Source organism: Mugil cephalus, chromosome 1 (genome assembly GCF_022458985.1).
Source record: "Mugil cephalus isolate CIBA_MC_2020 chromosome 1, CIBA_Mcephalus_1.1, whole genome shotgun sequence".
Lineage (NCBI taxonomy): Eukaryota > Metazoa > Chordata > Actinopteri > Mugiliformes > Mugilidae > Mugil > Mugil cephalus.
Window position 1 is genome coordinate 10,117,776 of NC_061770.1, and position 18,292 is coordinate 10,136,067.

Below are 18,292 nucleotides of genomic sequence, written 5' to 3' on the forward strand. Positions count from 1 at the left end.
TACCCAGCAGGTGGCAGCATTGCGTTTTTCAAAGCTACTGATTTTTGTTGGTCGACCTCATACCGTGTCGAGCTACGTGTGCGCGCCGGGTGTGCGCGTCCAAGGGGGGTGTTTAGCGTTTAGCAGCCAGACTGAGCTGTGGCTGCAGCGGCTAACAAGATGCACGCATATACTGCTCTTTACAATACAGAGATACCCGGGAGCTAGTACATGTTCATGTTGAAGTAGAGGAGCTGTCGACAGTGGTCGACGCTATCGCTGGCAGCCATGGCCGGGATTATTAAGAAGCAGATCCTGAAACATTTGTCAAGGTATGTGTCATGTTTGGTTTTGTGTTAGCCAGTTAGCCCCAGCTGGGTGATGGTTTTGACGTTACTGCATCCATCCGGCGCCAAACATTGGCGATATGTCATGTACATGGAGCTAGCTACACTGATTTCATTGGAGGGGTGATTTAATTTGTGTGATTCAGTGAGACAGCCTCGTGAGAATAACGGTGTGAGACTGGACGTGGTCAGTGAACGCGGCAGTGGTATTTACTTTCCTGACCATTTATGTGTGATTTTACTAGCGTCACAGATACTACATGCTGCCTTTAATTTGAAATGCCTCTGTCTCTGTGCATACCCCACTGTCTACTGTTCAGATCGTTTGGGTCCACTGGCCTAAATCATTTTTACTTCACAGTAAACGTGAAACAAAAGCACCTGAAGTAGCATCCACTGTCTCATTTAAGTCTGTCTGTGTATCTGCCTGTCTGCTTGAAGACCATGACAGAAGTAGATCAGGTATTTCCTAAAGTTGATACCTATCTACAGTGAAATCACACTCAGGACATCTGTAAAATCAGGGCATCTCCTCAAGCGTGAAAAAAAGGAAAAACATTTTCTAGACAGGGAAAGTTATAGTTGAAGTAATATACCTTTGATCTTTAAGTCTGAAAACAGGTGGGTTTGCGCTTAGATTTATTATTGTTTTCATTTACTCTTCTTTCTTTGACCCCAGCTCCATTATATACCAAGGGTTTTCTGTATGACCGCTTAATTACTGCACAGGAATGAATGAATGAATGAATGAACAATGAATGATGAATGAATGTGTTAATGTTGCCATTGTATCGTTATCTTTAGCATTCAACAACAGTATACTTCTTACATCTGACCTGGTTTTACTTCCTCCCTATATAAAGCCCAGGAGACGGTCTGCTACTTTGTGATTTACAGCCTCTCTAAAACAGGGAGGGACTGCTTCTTCTGTTAACAGTTTGCCACTGCTGACAGCTGTTAAGAAATTTGGATCTGAGAGCAGTGAGGAAATGTGGTTTGAAGTCAGCCAGAATGGGGAACAGGCTAAAGATGACTGAACAGAAGTCGTGTGCCCAGTTGGAAGCTTTTGATTTGACTGATATTCTCCTCCTCTCTGTTTTCCTCCATCACTGAATAATTAAAGTGTAATTTTGCGTCAGAAAGGGCACAGTGGACGGTAGACATGCACGCAGATCACTGTTGTTGACTGAAGGTTGGTCTGTGGTAGGAAATGTTGCAATCATCCCTTCAGTTATCTCCCGTTAATCACTTTATTCTGAACTGCATTTCGTATTTCCTTATGAATGTCTAAGTTAGTGTGGAAGTATCAGATTGCACGTCTAACAGAGCAGTGCATTCTCATAAATAGGGAGAAACATTATGTTTCCAGAGACTATGTCTTGTGTTTTGAACGTTCAGATGAAGCCTGTCTTCCTCAACCACTTAGTGAGTGTAAGATAAAAAAAAAATGCTCTTCAGTCATTTAAAAGCAGTTTTGGGTTATTTTAAAACCAAACTGCTGTGACTTTAGCAAGCGTTGTGCAACGTCTTCCTTCTTTTCTCCTTTAATAAGCTTTGGAATTTCTCCCCAAGCTAAGCTAATCTTAGCAACTAGCATGCGTTGCTAATTCTATGAACTAGGACCACCGTAGTTTTTGATCTGATATCAGTCTTACTTAGATATACCACCACATCATTTATTTATATGCGTGTCTACTGAAGCAAACCAAACAGAAGAAGTACTTGTGAGTCACAGCTTTCTGTTTTGTCAGAGACGTGAACCTGTTCTACACCACAGGCTTGACCCTCTCAAAGGGTAAAATGCTCATGTCATGGAAACTGTAGACAAAGTTTTATCCACAGTAGATTTGCATCAGATATTTCTTAATAGAGACTGGTTTAACAGGCGTAGCATAGCATCAGAACTGACAGTATTAACTGTTGTCAATAATTAATATATGTAATAATATTTGTGGCTCTATTGTTTTACAATTAGCTGCATGACGTTTAGTCTGCTGCATTTCTCCTCCAGTGTCTCTTGGTTAATGTCTGAACGTTTGCAATCATGACGAGGTTGTGAAATTTATAATAACTAAATAAATCAATGTACCTTGTCTGCTATTGCTGGATGTATTCAGTGTGGGCTGTAGCATATTCCTGACTGCGCCCATGGATAGGTAACACTAGGATAGGGTCGGGGCACAGCTGTGTGATTGTGCTGCCACGGCTTCACGGGATGACTCACTCAGCTGCGCTACTTGAGAAACATCTCGGCTGCATAATTTCATTTGAGGTATTTTTGTCCTCCAGACCACCAGTTACGTATGCAGGTGTCTCCCTGATGAAAGTTTTATGAATGTACTCCAGACTTAGGCAGTGTACCCACCAGAGAGTTGACATTTTTACCCCGTTTTCTTCAGGTTCACCAAGAATTTGTCCCCGGACAAGATCAATTTGAGTACACTGAAGGGGGAAGGACAGTTGTCCAACCTGGAGCTCGATGAAGAGGTTCTGCAGAACATGCTTGACCTGCCTACCTGGCTCGCTGTCACTCGTGTTTACTGCAACAAGGCCGCCATCAGGGTATGTAATTATTTTCCAGTTCAACCTGATTGTGTAGCTCGTCGAAAAGGCGACGCTGTCACCTCTTTCTAAGAAGACTCTAAAGATGCGAACGCTTATTATTCATAACGTTATGACCACCTTCCTAATATCGTCTAGGTCTCCCTTGTGCCTCCAAAACAGTTGTGACTCATCGAGAATGAAAATGGGCCTTCTGAGGGCTAATTTTCAGAGCAAAATAAAAGATTGGGTTTATTAATGGCATAGAGGTTGTTTATGACATTCACAGTGCATAGAAGAAATGAGCAGTGTCAGTTCCACAAAGATGAGTGCTGCCAGAGGCAATGCTGAGGCCTTCAGATCAGTGCTAGTTGTTGATAAGAGACAGGCAAGCCCTGATTCTGTGGGACACAAAAGACCTGAGGCTAGAGTGATTCTGAGATATGACTGGTTGGATGCTGTATACTGAGCTGTCAGGGTGGCTGGTCTGTGTTCCCAGTAGCCCCAATAAGAAATAAGACCGATTTATCTTTGAGTTTCCTTAAATGCTTCATTCATAGCACAAAAGAAATATTTCCCAGTGTTGTGTAGTATTGCACACTGTATTTAATATACAGCTTCATTTTTGGAAACATTTCATTAGTAACATGTCATTATATATGTTTAGTAGTCATGTATATAAATTGCACAGGATACTGCCATACTGCCAATATCTGCATTATTACAATAACTTAAAGACGGACTGATACGACATACTGAACGCATGTTCTCTATGTGAAGATATTTCATACTGTATAAATAGCTTGATAGCATCATAATTATTAACACCAGGGCCTCACAAAATCTTGGGGGAAACACTCTTGTGACAATTCAGCGTTCTGCTTGGAAACTTTTGGACCTGGCATTCGTGTGGATGTTACAGAGCCCCCTCCCCTCAACCCATAGGATCCAAAGGCACTAACAACATCCTGTTTCCAGACACCACAGGACGCCCTCAGAAGGCCCATGTTCATTCTCTGATGAGTCACTGTTTAGAGGCACAAGTGAGACCTACATAGTGTTAGTGGTCATAATGTTATGCCTGATTGGTGTATATACAATGCTTGCAGCTGTATTGCTTGTTGCTTTTAGTGACAATATATTTTAAAGCCATAAATAAAGTCCTATCTGTTTTTATGTTAATACATTTTGTTTTACTGTCTCCATTTAACAGACTCACTTCTGACTTTGTAAATTCTCTTTTCATCAACTTGTCCTGTTCTATTATTTTTTATTTTCAGAAACTCACCAGGCTCACCTCCAATGATAAAGGCCTGAATAAATTCAGTTTTATTTTTGCTGCTCTTAAGTATATTTATATTGCTATGAAGTAAAGTGGTAAAATACCAGTCTGGATTTTTGGTAACCATTCATTCATTATCTATAGCTGCTTATCATGTAGAGGGCTGGGTGGGGAAGGCTGGAGCCTATATCAGCTGTTATTGGATGAGAGGGTAGAGGGTGCACCCTTATCACAGGGCTAACACGGAAAGATAAACAACCGTTCACACTCGCATGCACACCTATTGCCAATTCAGAGTGAAGCCAACCAGCGTGTTCTTGGAGGGTTTTTGGTGGGAGGAAGCCGGAGCACACAGGCACAGGGAGAACATGCAGACTGGGTTGTAGGTTGGAGCCCACTGTAGAAGAACTAACCACAACACCACTGCGCATCATTTAACAGTGAATCTTCATTCGCTGATTATCTATCACTGTTGCCTTTGGGAATGCTCTGTAAATGCCAGTGATGATTGTCAGTTTCCAGTTGATAATACTGATACTGATAACTACTGAGTGGATTATTCTTGAATTGAATCTCAGTTATTGTGTTTTTTTTTTCTGTCAACATTTGACTTTGTCCAGTGTTTTGATTTATGACCAAATCTAATGAGCAATCCGTCTCTGTCATGCTTTGCGTTATGTGCTAATTAGCCGGCTAATAGGCTAAACTAAGATGGTAAACACGATAAGCATGCTAATGTAATCATCATGATCATGTTAGCGCTCAGCTCAAGGCATGACAGGAAGTCGTTAGCATTAAGAAGCTAGCTTAAACTGCTGTCTTTTTAAATTTTCCTTTTGTCTTCATGATAATCATTCTAGTCCTACGTGATAGTATCTTGGGCCCCAGGAGGAATGCCAATCGAAAATCTGCTGTCTAAACAGATGGCGTGTAGCGCGTCAGTTATTGCAGCCCCTCACTGGATGGAAATGAGGCTCGCGAATCTTAATTTGTTGTGTTGAAACGCTGCAGCCTGACAGCTTTGGCCGCGGCCGCCGTGTCACATTGTGAGAGCTCGCTGCTCACTGTGCCCTTGTGCCCAGTGAATGACAAACAGTGCAGGATTCTGTGGCAAGTGTTTGTGACAGACTCTGTTGACCTTGCTGTCCTGTCTTCTCAGATACAATGGACAAAGTTGAAAACCAGCCCCATCTGCCTGGTAAGAGTGATGCTCTTTCCGCCCTTCTCTAGAGCTCTCGCACATTTCTGCAACACCTCATCTCACACCCTCATATTTGTTGCCCAAAATAACTAAACCATGAGTCTTATGGGACCCTCCTCTATTATTTTACTGTTTATTTAGCTGTTGAGTGCATACGTTCTCAGTATTCTTATCACTGGTGAACATTCTTAGCTGAAGCTTTGGACTTACTCAATTGTATGCTAAGCATCGTGTGAATATTTCCTCTTTTGTGTAGTTCCTGGATAAGGTGGAGGTAGAGATGAGGACGTGTGAGGAGCCTCGTCCACCCAACGGCCCCTCACCCATAGCTATAACAGCAGGCCAGAGGTAAGCTTTCATAAGCCTCGTTCTCAGCCGACGTAGCTGTTGCCGGACGCTGTGCCACATCTCATGTCACGTCTCATGTTTTGACAGCGAGTACGGCTTTGCTGAAAAAGTGGTGGAGGGCATGTCCGTCAGGATCAACTCCATTACCATCAAGGTGCACGCTCGTGCTTTCCACGCCTCCTTTGAACTCTGGCAGCTACAAGGCAACAGCCTCAACCCCAAGTGGCAGCGCAGTGACCTTCGCTACACCCGCATCACTGACCCAAAGAGAGGAGAGGTACCGTGCAGTTGCCGTAGTTTCGTAGTGTTTCTGTGTCTTACACAGTCTGATGGTTTTGTGTGTTTATTGTTTGGTGTAGGTGTTGACGTTCAAAGAAATTAACTGGCAGAGCCTACGAATTGAAGCCGATGCCATTGAGAGTGACGACCAGGACCTCGGCAGCACCCCGTTACGTCTCATCACCAACCAGGGGCGCATTCGCATCGCCCTGAAACGCAGAGTAAGGCCACGTTTGCACTCTTCATTAAGGTTTTGTGCCGCAACCAAGAAAGTGTTTGATTTGCAAATGATTTGTCACAACTCTTTGTGTTGTTCTGTCCAGATAAAGGACTGTAACGTGCTGGCATCCAAGCTGCTCTTTATTCTGGACGACCTCCTGTGGGTGCTGACGGACTCCCAGCTCAAAGCCATCATCCGTTACGCCAAATCTCTCAGCGAGGCCATGGAAAAGTCGGCGCAGCAGAGGAAGAGCATGGCTGCTGAATCCTTGCAGGTAATCACACTCACTCAATTTTATTTGTGGTTTTATCATAAATACGCCTTTAAAAGTTATAGTTTCCCTAATGAATCAGCTAATAATCATTTCAATGTGCTTCCTGTCCTCGTGGTTTAGACTGCTCCTCCATCTCCGGGCCTCCACAGCCTGTGGGCAGAACCCCCGAGCGCTCCGACAGGCACCCCCAGCAACATGAGTCAGTACTTTGATCTGTATGACGTCAAGGAGTCTTCATACCACACCTTCATATCACGCTTGGACTTACACATATGCAATGACAGTTCTTCAGTCGATGAAGGTGAGATGGACGTCACTCAACGTGGGCTGATAATGATGAATATCTAGTAGTCTTTACTGTGACTGAGTCGTCATAGTCACTCAGTGAATAGCGTGAACTTTTTGTCCTCAAAGGCGTTGTGTTAGAGTCAGGTAAAATGGACAAGTGGTGGTCTGTAGTGGTCATTTCCCAGCAAAAGTGCTCCAAGGAAGGAAAAGCTTTGAAAAGTTCATAGGTGGGGAGTGATAGCTGGCCTGTCGTAGACCTATCCAACAGATGAGCTATTGAGACTCGAGTTGCTGAAAAAGTCCTTGCAGGTTCTGACAGAAAGTTGAAACAAAGGCAGCTTGCCTTGGTCGCTATAATGAAACGTCATGTTGCCTTTGTTTCACTAATATTCTGGATATACCATGACCTGGGTGACTGAGAGCCTTAACTCACACAGTGCTTTACAGTTCGTTGTGTATTGGGCTGCCGCGGAGCAATGGATGAAGGTGGCCTTCAGGTGATGGTTGTATCAGAGCGACATCCACAGGTTACGTAGAAGTGTCGCAGCAGGAGCTCAGGAAGTAGAGCGGTCGTCCAATAACCAAAAGTTTGGCAGTTTGACGCTTAACCCACCTTGCCCCCAGGTGTATGATTGTGAGTGAGTGATATTGGTGGTGGTCGGAGAGGCCGTAGGCGTGGGTTGGCAGCCACCTTTCTGTACGTCTGCCCCAGGGCAGCTGTGACTACTGAGGTAGTTTACCACCACCAGGGTTGAATTGTGTGAGTGAATGAATAATGCATCCATTTGTAAGCGCTTTGAGCATCTAACAATGGAAAAGCGCATTATAAAACCAATGCATTATTATTATTATTATTATTATTATTATTGTTGTAAGAACATCACGTTATAGCGAAATCAACAATGTTATTCGCGTCACTGGTTGGTAGTTTTAATGTTGTGGCTGATCAGTGTATCTCTGCCTTTTCATTTGACCACAATGCGCTCAATAATCCGTGAAACACAGCAAGTTATTAAACACTTGAAGGATAATGACTGTCAAGCTTTTTTTAACAGCTCTCATGTGATATTGCACAGATGAGTCCCCCCCACCGGGCCTGCAAGGTGCCATGCAGCTGACGTTCAGGAAGCTGGGCTTCGACTACTATCCAGTCCACAGACCCGGTGAGTGTAATCACCGCTTGTTTGTTTGACTGCAGTTTAGCTGCAGTTTACCCCGAGGCTCTGCACTGCTCCAACTCCAACCACATCATTCACTCAGGACTACCTGTCAGGAGGATTACCGCTCAAGCAGACTAATAATGGCATGGGAGAGTGCGCCCAGGGCCATTATTCTCTGTGGAATCCCTGAAGTGTTGAGTGTAGAACAGCGGAGTTACTCGTGGAGTAACTCTGCTGGAGTCAATTCAACAACGATTTTATTCAATTAAAAATAATCAAATTTGAAGTGAATTCGAAAGGAAGAATAAGTCTGTATCAGTAGTCCTTTGTTAATGCGTTCTACGCGTTGTATGCTTCAAAAGAGAATGGATCTGTTGCCTCCTGAGTTTCTGCATAATACGTTATGATCAAATAACAGATGGTTTGGTTAAAGGTTTAAATACATAAATATCAAAAGGTGTTATCATAGATGACTTAACACCTATGTTCCTCTCAGGGTGAATTGTTATCACGCTAATGATATTTTTATGACGTTCCATCATCTGGACAAATTTTTAATTTGTTGTTTGTTTTATTACTGAATACTTGAGTCACAATGTGCGGCATTCTCATTTGAACTTGGTAGATGTCAGCATGTCATCTCTCTACAGCCTCACAGAGCATGCATTGTGACTGGGGACTGACGGCTGGTGCGTTGCAGAAGTACATCAAAATGAATTAGGCTTAATGCACGACAAATGTTGTAGCTATTTGTGAACGCAACGTTCAAACTTGGCCCCTCCCCCCCGGGCTCAACGAATGAAAGAGGGAGAGCAAGAGTGAATGAAGGGGAGGAGGGGAGCTGGCAAGAATAAAGCAGCGATTCAGAGAAATAAAATATTATTTTATGTGTCTACAGTGGTTGTGCTGTAAAGCACAAATAAACACGACAAAGCAACGAAGCTTTATGAATGTATAAATCAGTGAACACAGAAAGAGAGCAGAGAAGAGAAACAGATGTAACAAAGGTTTTTATAGAGTCCCCAAATACAGAAAAATAAGAAGAAAATAACAAGGCCTCTGCAGATAAATATACCCAACTCCACACACTTCTAGTTTGTCACGAGTGAGAGGAATAACTTTTGTTTGAGAGTATATATATAAATATATATAAATGACAAAGACAAAGGAAGTAAGTGTTTTAAGAATTTCTCAATTTAAAACAGTTTATCAGTTTATTTCTTCCCCACATTTGCGAAATCCGAGAAGCTGAATCATAACTGTTTTTCTCCACTGTTGCACAGCTGACGGGTGTCGACACTGGGAGCGTCACAGTGGAGCTATGGAGGCTCAGACCCAGTGGGCTGGCAAACTGCTCTCGGAGCACCAGAGACGAGCAGAGGCTTCAGGCTTCCCCGGGCCGCACAACGAGGCGGCCCACGCTGCCAAGGACTCACCTGCAAAGACGGTTCAAGGCATGAATGTGGAGTTGTTGTTAATTATTGTTCTTGTTGTGGTCAAGGTCCACTTACCTGCTTTTTCCTGGGGCTAAGAGCGGGGTCACATCACACCTCAGGGGACAGGGTTTGTTTGGTTGTCATAGAGGTAAATAGGTCGACACGGACCAGAAGTCCAGTGTTAGTGTTGTGCTACAGGTGTTAGTGTCCAGTGTTATGGAAAGACTACAACACAACCACTGCAACACGTGCAATTAAATATATATTTTTCCATGTTTGTCCCATCCATCACAATAAACTGTAACTGTAAGACATCGCCCCATTCACCACAAATATGAACAGACGCTCATTTGTCCGTTTATCAGGTACACTAATGAAAACAAATCCATTCTAGTATAATAGTGTGTTACAATAAACAGTGTAAGAAAGGTGGTAATTCAATCACATGACCATTTTGGTTGCAGAGTTATTGTTATTTAGCCTAGACCACTGACTAACATAAGGCTATCCAAAATAATAGAAACATGTATCAGGACAATGCAATACAATTTAATAGTGCGACAAGGCCCCAAAATGAATCAGCATCTCTCTGTGATATTTATCTCTTTAATGTTGAATACCTTCATGAAGCTTAGACCTAACTGCATGTCTGTTAACATATGTTTATATCTCAGCAACAGGAGTGTTTTTGTGATATTAAAAAGACAAATCCTGTAAAAAGAAAAAAAAAAAATCATTTTGAACATCAGTGTTGTGATGATGATCTTATACTGAAAGGAGTCTTTTCAAGTTGCTGACTGAGTGTTTTCTCTCCCGTGTGCGTACTTCAGATGAGCGGTCCAGTCCTAAATCCAACCACTCGGACAAAGAGCAGGCGGCCAGAAGGAACTCGGTGCCAGCTCCTCCTGGGTCGTCGCTGAAGAGGCTGCGGTCGAGCTGCGTGGTGATCAGGATGGATGACGTGGACATTCACCAGGCAAGCTTTTACCATCAGCTGATTTGATTTCCCTGCTCTAACAGGAGCCCAAACAGAGCGGGAGACTTGTGTCCCTCGGTGGAAGGAGCCTGGCGGTACCTATGACCAGCCCAGAGCTCACTTTAAATTCTGAAGATGTCAGCACAGACTGAGCGTTACACACGTTACACATTTAAAATACAAAAAATAAAAAAATGATATGGTTTTAGTGGTACATTCATGCAAATGATTAACTCCACTTGTTGGCTACACAGCTGCAGTGTGCTCATTACTTTCCGTTAGTTCAAATTATAAGAGGCGTGTCCCATTAGAAGCCCTGGAGGCATTGGGATTACACAGGGAACAAAAGTCTCTTTCAGACCTGCCATCTGATATGTTTGATCAGATGGCTGGTCGGATTGCTTTAAGTGTAAACGCTGTCCTTCAAATTGCCTTTTTTAACCACCACAACGTTGTAATGGTTCCCAATCAGTAAAATACCTCAGTGAAAATAAGGATCGCTTCCACGTCATCAGTGTCTTTCATGTGGAACTGAGAAACTGCCTGCCACTTCAAATTATAATTTCAGGCTGGTTTAGCACTTTCACTTCGGTCATTTCACACTTTCCATCATGAGAGAACATAAAGTTATTTTAAGTTTGAGACACTTGTACTTCCCCATTTGATAGAGCAAGGGACAAACGGGGGAAATTTTATAAATGTCAGGTCTTCACCTTCAGTTTTTCGACAGAAAATCGTCAGCGTTCAGATTCCGGTGGTTTAGTTCTGTTTTCTAAAGCATTTCTTCAGATGTTGTTCAGTAAATGTCTTTTATGTCCAGAATGAAGATGATAAGTGCATTACTGTCTTTATCTGTACTCAGGTGTCTACAAGGGGGCGTCAAAACAGGAAGACCCAGTCTTTGTTATCCTGTAACCGTAAAGCTCTGCATTTACCCGACAACATACCAGCAGTTCACCTGCAGTTTACTGAGTACTACTTCCCTGACAGCACCACTTTACCAGGTAGCTATATGTTGATTAAGTTTAGTTTTCACTTCAGTTGTGATATGTGTCTTCTCCAATTTTTTAACTTAAACTCTTAATAATAGTTCATTATGTCTACACTGCACAATTGACCCAGCTTATCCTGTCAAATTGGATTTTTTTTCCTTTGTTAATATTCAAACCCTGTCCAGTTTTACCTTTTAATTCCGGTACCTTTTATTTGTATATCCCGTCCTTTTCCCAGTGCCCACCTCAAACCTCTACGCCCAGTTGAACGGCCTCCAGCTGTGCGTGGACCCAGCCAGCGTGCTGTGGATCAATCTGTTTTCCAGGGGTCTCCTGCACACCTTAGACCAGGTCAAGGCCTTTTATCATTTGCAGGACAGTAACAAGGCTGAAGAACATCTAGACATCCGCATGGATGCAGCGCAGCTTAAGGTGAATGTGCGCAACCTGTTTCTGTTTTCTAATCAAAACGTGTTGCAGTTCGTCTGAAAATCGTCATGTTCTTTTTTTACAGCTGATAATTCCCTTGGATTCGTCCATATTGGACCATCCAGAGCGTCCTCAGTCCCTGTCTGTTACTGTACCCCAGATGGTTGTAAGCAACACCCGCCTCTGCCCTCACGGCTCCAGGGCTGACCTCAGCAGCACCTGTGACAAGTTTGCCAGCTGCCGTTTCTTCCAGTCCACACCACCTTACCCGTACCCCAGAGACCTGAGTGCCTTCCACCCCATTCCTCCCAACTTCCTCCAGCACTCCCAAGAGATAGAACCTCTACCTCTGGACAGAAAGCAGCTGCGCTCCCAGGATGTGTGGTCTCTCAGTTTGTCCCGCGTTACGCTAGGTTTCGATGGAGCGAGGAGGTTCCCCAAAGGAAGAACCCAGCCTTTTGTCGAACCCTTCGCTGTGTCTGTGTGGATGTGTCAGACATCCGCTTCAAGAAGTGCTTCATCGTCTTCATCCTCCAGTCCCAGCAGAGCCCACCGACCCGCTTCAGAGCGAGAGCCTCATCAAGAACACGATCCCCCACTTGCTTCTTTCCACTTCCTGGCCCACACCATCACCCCGGTGAAGATGTGGCTCAATCACTACCAGTATGTCGCCCTGCTGCGAATGAAGGATGCCATGGCCCGGCTTGGCGCAGAGTTGGGCCGGGATGTACGAGATGTAAAGCAGGCTCATGGCCAGAATACTAAAACAACCACCGCTTGTCTTGCCCTTCTGCTGGATTTGGTAGAATTGGGCCTCCTTTTGCCACCAGTAAGCACAGAGCCAGAGGAAGAGGTGCCCCACACTCCAGAAACAGACAGCCCCAGCATGACGGACTCTGACATCTCCCCCGCTCATCACTCCGCCGACGGTGTCCTGGAGGACTGCGGGTTAGAAAATGGCGTCTCCTCCGTCAACGCAGCCGCGTTTGATCAAGACGAGCAAGACGGGACGGTGGAGGAGGCGTGCGAGGCTGTGGAGGAGGGGCTGGAGGGCAACGGGTTGACAACACAGGATGACAGCCTAGGCCTCTCACCTCCCCTCTCACCTGGACAGACGCCAGCCCTCTCCCGCGAACCGTCTACCTTCAGCCTGGAGGGAGAGCTGTCGAGCGCCATTAATGTCACCAAGGATGTGACCAAAGATGCCATTAGTGCCTCGCTGGACCTCACCAAGGGGGCGTTTTCGATCACAAAAGACGCCTTTAGCATGCTGAGTCGTGGATCAGGGATGAGCAAATTGTTCAGCCCACAGGCAAAGTAAGTATTTATCTCTCTTGGTGGCTGTGTGTCTGAAATCCATACCGCGCTCCCCACATTCCTTTATGTATGTATGATTGTATACGTTTACAGGGAACAGGTTCAACGCTCAGATGACTCCGCCTCTCTGGCCTCCAGCACGCGCCACCAAACCATGAAGCAGTCACCTTCCCAGCATTCCTTTGACAGCGCCATCTTGGACGGCAGCCTGCCCGACGAAAATCTCTCTGTCGACAGTGACATCAGCGAAAATTTCGTTGTTCTCATGGACTCAGGTGCACAAATTTCCGAACGCAATGCTTACGATCACGCTGGTGGCATTCACTGTAAGTTTGGGTAAATGTTTCCAGAATCAGGTTTGGAGTCCATGCGTCCCAGCATCACGCCCGTGGGCAGCCGAGGCAGCCCAGCCCCGGGGACAGAGGGAGGCTCGTCGGCCGACCTCAGCAGCTCCCTGTCACAAAGCACTGAGGATGTGTCTCAGGACATGGTAGGTTGCTGTAGTTAGAGATTCACAATTTTCACTTCAGAGCAAAGTTTACAGCAGCTTAAGTGTGACTTGTGCTGTTGTACAGTCCTCTGTGTTGATGCTGGTCCTGAGTGGAACCGCTTGCACCTTGGAGGCAAAGGGAGAAGACCAAGTCGTGGCTGTGGAAGCACAGAATCTGACCCCTGTACAGATGGGAAACGTCAGGCTATCAGACCTGCTAGCTGGTCTGATACAAGGTACGTAGTCTGGATTTCTGAAAAATTATATCAGGCTTTTACTCATCAATGTCCTGACGAAGTGCTTCTCTTAAGTTTACTGATCTAATGCTAAATGTTTGGTGCGTGACCTCATCAGTGATTTGCTAATCACATAACTTCTGAGTCTGCTCACTACTCTGTGTGTGTGTACAAATGGATCATTTAAATACAGAGAAAGAGAATAAATGAAAGAACGTTCAATTAAAATTTAATTTAGAGTAATTAAAAAGCTGGAATATCTTTCATTCATATATATATATATATATATATATATATATATATATATATATATATATATATATATTTTTTTTTTTTTTTTTATTTATTATTAGATAGGCTTAAAGAAAGGGGAAATTAAATAAATTCTGGTCTGGCATCTTGATCACACAAACAAATCACAGTTTTTGAAAAAGGTTTTGGTTGCAGGGAACTGCAGTGTAATCACAACATTGGAATAAGATGTCCATTCATCTTATATCATCGCAATTAAAATATAATTACGGATTCATGTGAACTAACGAACCCAAGCAGTCTTGAGAGCGAGCAGGATCTGGCCGTTCCGTAAAAATTCCCACGTGGCTTATTAATTTGTTTTTGCAGCTCCTGACGTGCCAGTGCAGAAGCAGGAGGGGGCGCAGGGCAGCAGGTCCTCTCCAGCGTTGTGCATGCGAGCAGAAATGGGCCCTTCGGTGTCTGGACGCTCTGATCTGGCTGAGTCACTGGGCTTTCTGGATATGAGGGTGCAGGACCTCCGAGCGGAACTGTTAGCCTCCACGGTGACCAATATCGGCCCTTTTCTCGAAGACGAATTCAGTGCCGATGGCCAGCCGCTGAGGTTACACATGAACAACGTCACCATCACTATGAAGGTGAGATGACGCTGTCCCCGTTGAAGAACGTACCAAAACTTTGAATGACACTTGCATAGAGTGGATACGGGATATTTTTCCTCACCGAAGCTCAACTGAATTCAAATACTTCCACCCATTCCTGGGTAGCAAGTGTTGAGGTTTAACTGTGAAGATGCCCTCTCCTTTCCTTTTAGGACGATGGCCCTAAAATCTACCCTACAGCCCCTCAGTCTATCCCGGCCACGTTCATAGTGGATGGGCTGCTCCTCGAGCGCTCCGATGACGGCATCATGAGAGTCAGAGGTGAGCAAAGACTCGATGTGCCCAACTGAGAGCGGAGCCGTCGACCGTAAAACCACGGCCTTGCTGCATCAGCGGCCACAGCTTTACTGAAACATGAACAGAAAGTGATCTGAACCGTATCCTTTCTGATTGCAGCTGAAGGTGCAGACCCTAAAGCCTCAGCAGGTGTCCCTGCGGCTGACTCGGACAGCAACAGCTCCTGCTCAGCCCAACAGCACATCGAGGTAGGGGAGACCCAGCGGTACCCTAAGGTGCCTTTGCGCCTGTAGCCAGGGTTTTAGTGAAAGCACTTCATTCATCACCTTATTTCCAGATACATCTCATTAAAATTCACTAAAACATGATAATTACATACATTACAGACTATTAGTCAGGTTTGGACTAGTCGTGACAGTTTTTCATGACGATGTAAAGCCATATGCAGACGACACCTGACATAATCGAGCTGAGGCCTCCATTTGAAGTGAATGCAGTTTGTTTTTATCCTGCAGCCCCAGAATTTCCTCCAAAATCGACAAAATACACCCCTCAAAATATAGAGCACAGGTCCTCAGTGGTAGCTCTGTCCCTGTCTGTATCCTAAGTATTTAACAAACATAAAATTTAGTTGGTCCGATCTAGCTCTTCAAACCTTAGCTCTGTTAGATTTAGTCATGTTTTACATCTACATTAATGGTCTGTAAAGCTGATGCCCGGATAAACAAACCGTCCGGGCAGACTGCCTTGTGTAGTGGTTCTGTAACTACACCTGCTATCTCTCTGCTCCAGTTGCAGAGAGGGACGCTGGAGTCGCAGCTCTGTGACGCAAATGCCGCCCTCACCCAGGCCCTCAGAGAGCGAGAACGCCTCCTTCTGGAAGTCAGGAAGTATGACCCCGCGTTTAATCTCTGAGCCTCTCCGCCGGGCTGAATGTCAGGAACCAGCAAGACTCATTCACGGCATGTCTGAGGCGTAGAAACCCGAGACGTGTTGGGAAAGAAGATGAATCAAAGCCTTTGGATCACTTGCTACCCTACTCATGAGAGTAAACAAAAGAGCCCGAGCAACAATACTTAGAACTGGAATCTTGATAACATTAACATTAATTGTAGTATTTTTAAGCTGTTAGTGTAGATATACCTCACTGTTGTAGAAACACAAATTGTCCTGGTTATTTTCAAATCGGTGTGGACGGTAAAACGACTCATCCTGTGGTTTTGGCGATTGTCGTGCAGCGTGCGAGGTGATACACGATCAAGCTTTAATTCTCCCCAGTTCATTAGGAGTGTTTCTGGAAATATTACATGCCAAAACCTCTTTTCACATGCACTGACACTGCCAGACAGCTGCTAGTCCATCGGTCACTCTTCATATCCTCCGGACATGCATGCTTTGTAAGGAGTGCTCTTTTACATGTAGCACATTTACAAATCCACAGCCGTAGAGCTAGTGATGTAGAATCTTCTATTAAGTGTCAGTTGTAGAAAAAAAAAATGTGTAGTTGAAGGCAGATGGAAAAAAAAAAGAGCACTTTTAAAAAAACAAAAACAAAACCTGAAACACCGATGCACCTTCTGTCACCGGTTTGGAATGGTTACACACTCTTATCTCAGTAGTTCTCAGCAAGCAGGTTGAATCATTCCCCAGTATTATGTTATTCTCTAAATTGTGAAATGTTGACCGTGCTTCTTTTGTACTGTGAAACAGTGTCGACTAAAAGATGTCACGCCTTTTCGGCCTCTCCCTTGGCCGTGGAGGTCAGGTTGCACAGAAGCTTCAGTATTGTAACTCTCATCCTCTGGTCTGCAGAGGTTTGTGCTAAACCAGAGTTAGAACACTTGCTCTCCTTAAAAACACGTTTTGTAGCTTGCCAGGACACAGCTCCGACTGATATTACCTCTATTCACGGGTATCGTGTATGGTGGTGACACATCATGTTGTTTTTCGTGTATATTTATTTAACTCATATTTGTTTTGTTGGATCTGGTTAACTGCAGTGAACCGAAGCCATATCAATCAAAGGAGGTGACGTTTAACAAAGCAGTGGAGCTGATAGTGTTGTGTGTATTCACAAAATGTACTACAAAAACTTATATTTTTCAGTGTGATTCGCTTTTTAATCAGACCTTAACTTAAAATTTCTGTCATTAAGCTTTATACGCACATAAATCTGTAACATGCATGGATTCAGACAATGATGGATTTGTTCTTGTAAAAGACTTTTAACAGTATATTCCTTTTTTAACAATAACACTCTGTCAGTTAAATGTTATGTACAAGTGCTCTGTTGTTAAGTCAGAGGGTCAGCACATTACTTTAATGGTTTCAAAGCTGCTTTTCACCTCCACTCATCCTGGGTACGGTGGAGCACCCTGGTGGGCGTGCCTCGCCAGTGCATGCTCTCCATTTAAAATATTTATTATTCCTTTCTCTGTGGTTGCCTTGCAAGCTACGAATGACAAATTTGCATTCTTACAAAGAGGAATGTAATCAATATAAGCAATAGAAAGACACCAAAAACATGACTAAGAACGGTGACACTACGACACGTTTTTGATGTGGGAACCGCTGAAGACTTGAGATGATCACTTACCTGTACATCACATTTTAATGTGTTCCCCTTCAACTGCATGTGAACTCTTCAATCTGTTAGTGTGGTAAAGCAGCGATACTGCCCTTCAACCTCAGTATCGTGTGTAGATGGGATATTTTTCTTAACTCTTGGTGTTTCTTGTTTTTTTTTTTTTGCATGGCCTTAGTTGGTACGAAATTGAACGTGCCATGCTGGATGAAACATGTAGCGCTGTAGTTTCCTCTCAGTGTTAAGTAGCATCTCTATTCTGTTGACGACCTGGTGCTTTGAGTTGAATCTGTTTGTTACCTGTTACACTAGACATCCTTTGCACTCCAGAGCAGGCCAGGGTTTCCATGACACCATAACTCTTACCCAGTGTGCCATGCAAAAAGAAGGAGACGGAGGTCGAAGAAAGACTCACTCCAGTGTGTGTTGTCCTCTCTCTAGATGCATGTGCTGAAGTGAAGTTGTGTCGTTTATGCCTTGTGGATTACTTGCACTCGTGTGGTAAATTCACTGGAAATTGCACTTGTTTTGATGTAAATCACTTCAAAGGAATGCAGGATTCGTTGTGAAATCTTTAAATGGGGTTAAATGTTGAGAGACTCAGTGGACAGTATTTTCTTTTTGTGTAGAACTGCATCAAATTTTGTATTATCTTCATCACTTCAATGAGACTAATATAAAACTGGTTCTGTGAACCAAAGTTAGTATGTAGGAAATATTTAAGTGGAAAAACAAAACAATAAATGACGGATTGCTTAACAC

At 44.0% G+C, this 18,292-nt stretch overlaps 1 protein-coding gene across 2 annotated transcripts; it reads left to right on the top strand.

The window, feature by feature from the left end:
* Positions 1 to 57: 57 nt before the first annotated feature.
* uhrf1bp1 (UHRF1 binding protein 1) lies at positions 58 to 18,291 on the top strand. 2 transcript variants are annotated; one of them, XM_047596582.1, is made up of 21 exons: positions 58 to 311; positions 2,726 to 2,888; positions 5,309 to 5,347; positions 5,607 to 5,698; positions 5,786 to 5,975; positions 6,058 to 6,198; positions 6,301 to 6,471; positions 6,592 to 6,772; positions 7,836 to 7,922; positions 9,203 to 9,373; positions 10,186 to 10,331; positions 11,194 to 11,335; positions 11,562 to 11,755; positions 11,838 to 13,069; positions 13,163 to 13,344; positions 13,420 to 13,559; positions 13,645 to 13,795; positions 14,417 to 14,685; positions 14,862 to 14,970; positions 15,106 to 15,194; positions 15,739 to 18,291. In XM_047596582.1, the coding sequence occupies exons 1-21, from the start codon at positions 268 to 270 to the stop codon at positions 15,859 to 15,861; spliced, it is 4,056 nt and encodes a 1,351-aa protein (XP_047452538.1). In that variant the 5' UTR covers positions 58 to 267; the 3' UTR covers positions 15,862 to 18,291. The 2 variants fall into 2 exon arrangements, with proteins under 2 accessions (XP_047452538.1, XP_047452545.1); XM_047596589.1 differs by having other exon boundaries at positions 15,745 to 18,291.
* Position 18,292: the final 1 nt, after the last annotated feature.

What these genes read in the sequence shown, in the direction of transcription:
- uhrf1bp1 (XM_047596582.1), top strand. Translation starts at nt 268, where the DNA reads ATGGCCGGGATTATTAAGAAGCAGATCCTGAAACATTTGTCAAG. An exon ending in GCTATAACAGCAGGCCAGAG is followed by an intron (nt 5,699 to 5,785) that starts GTAAGCTTTCAT and finishes ATGTTTTGACAG; the next exon opens with CGAGTACGGCTTTGCTGAAA. An exon ending in CGTTGTTCTCATGGACTCAG is followed by an intron (nt 13,345 to 13,419) that starts GTGCACAAATTT and finishes AAATGTTTCCAG; the next exon opens with AATCAGGTTTGGAGTCCATG.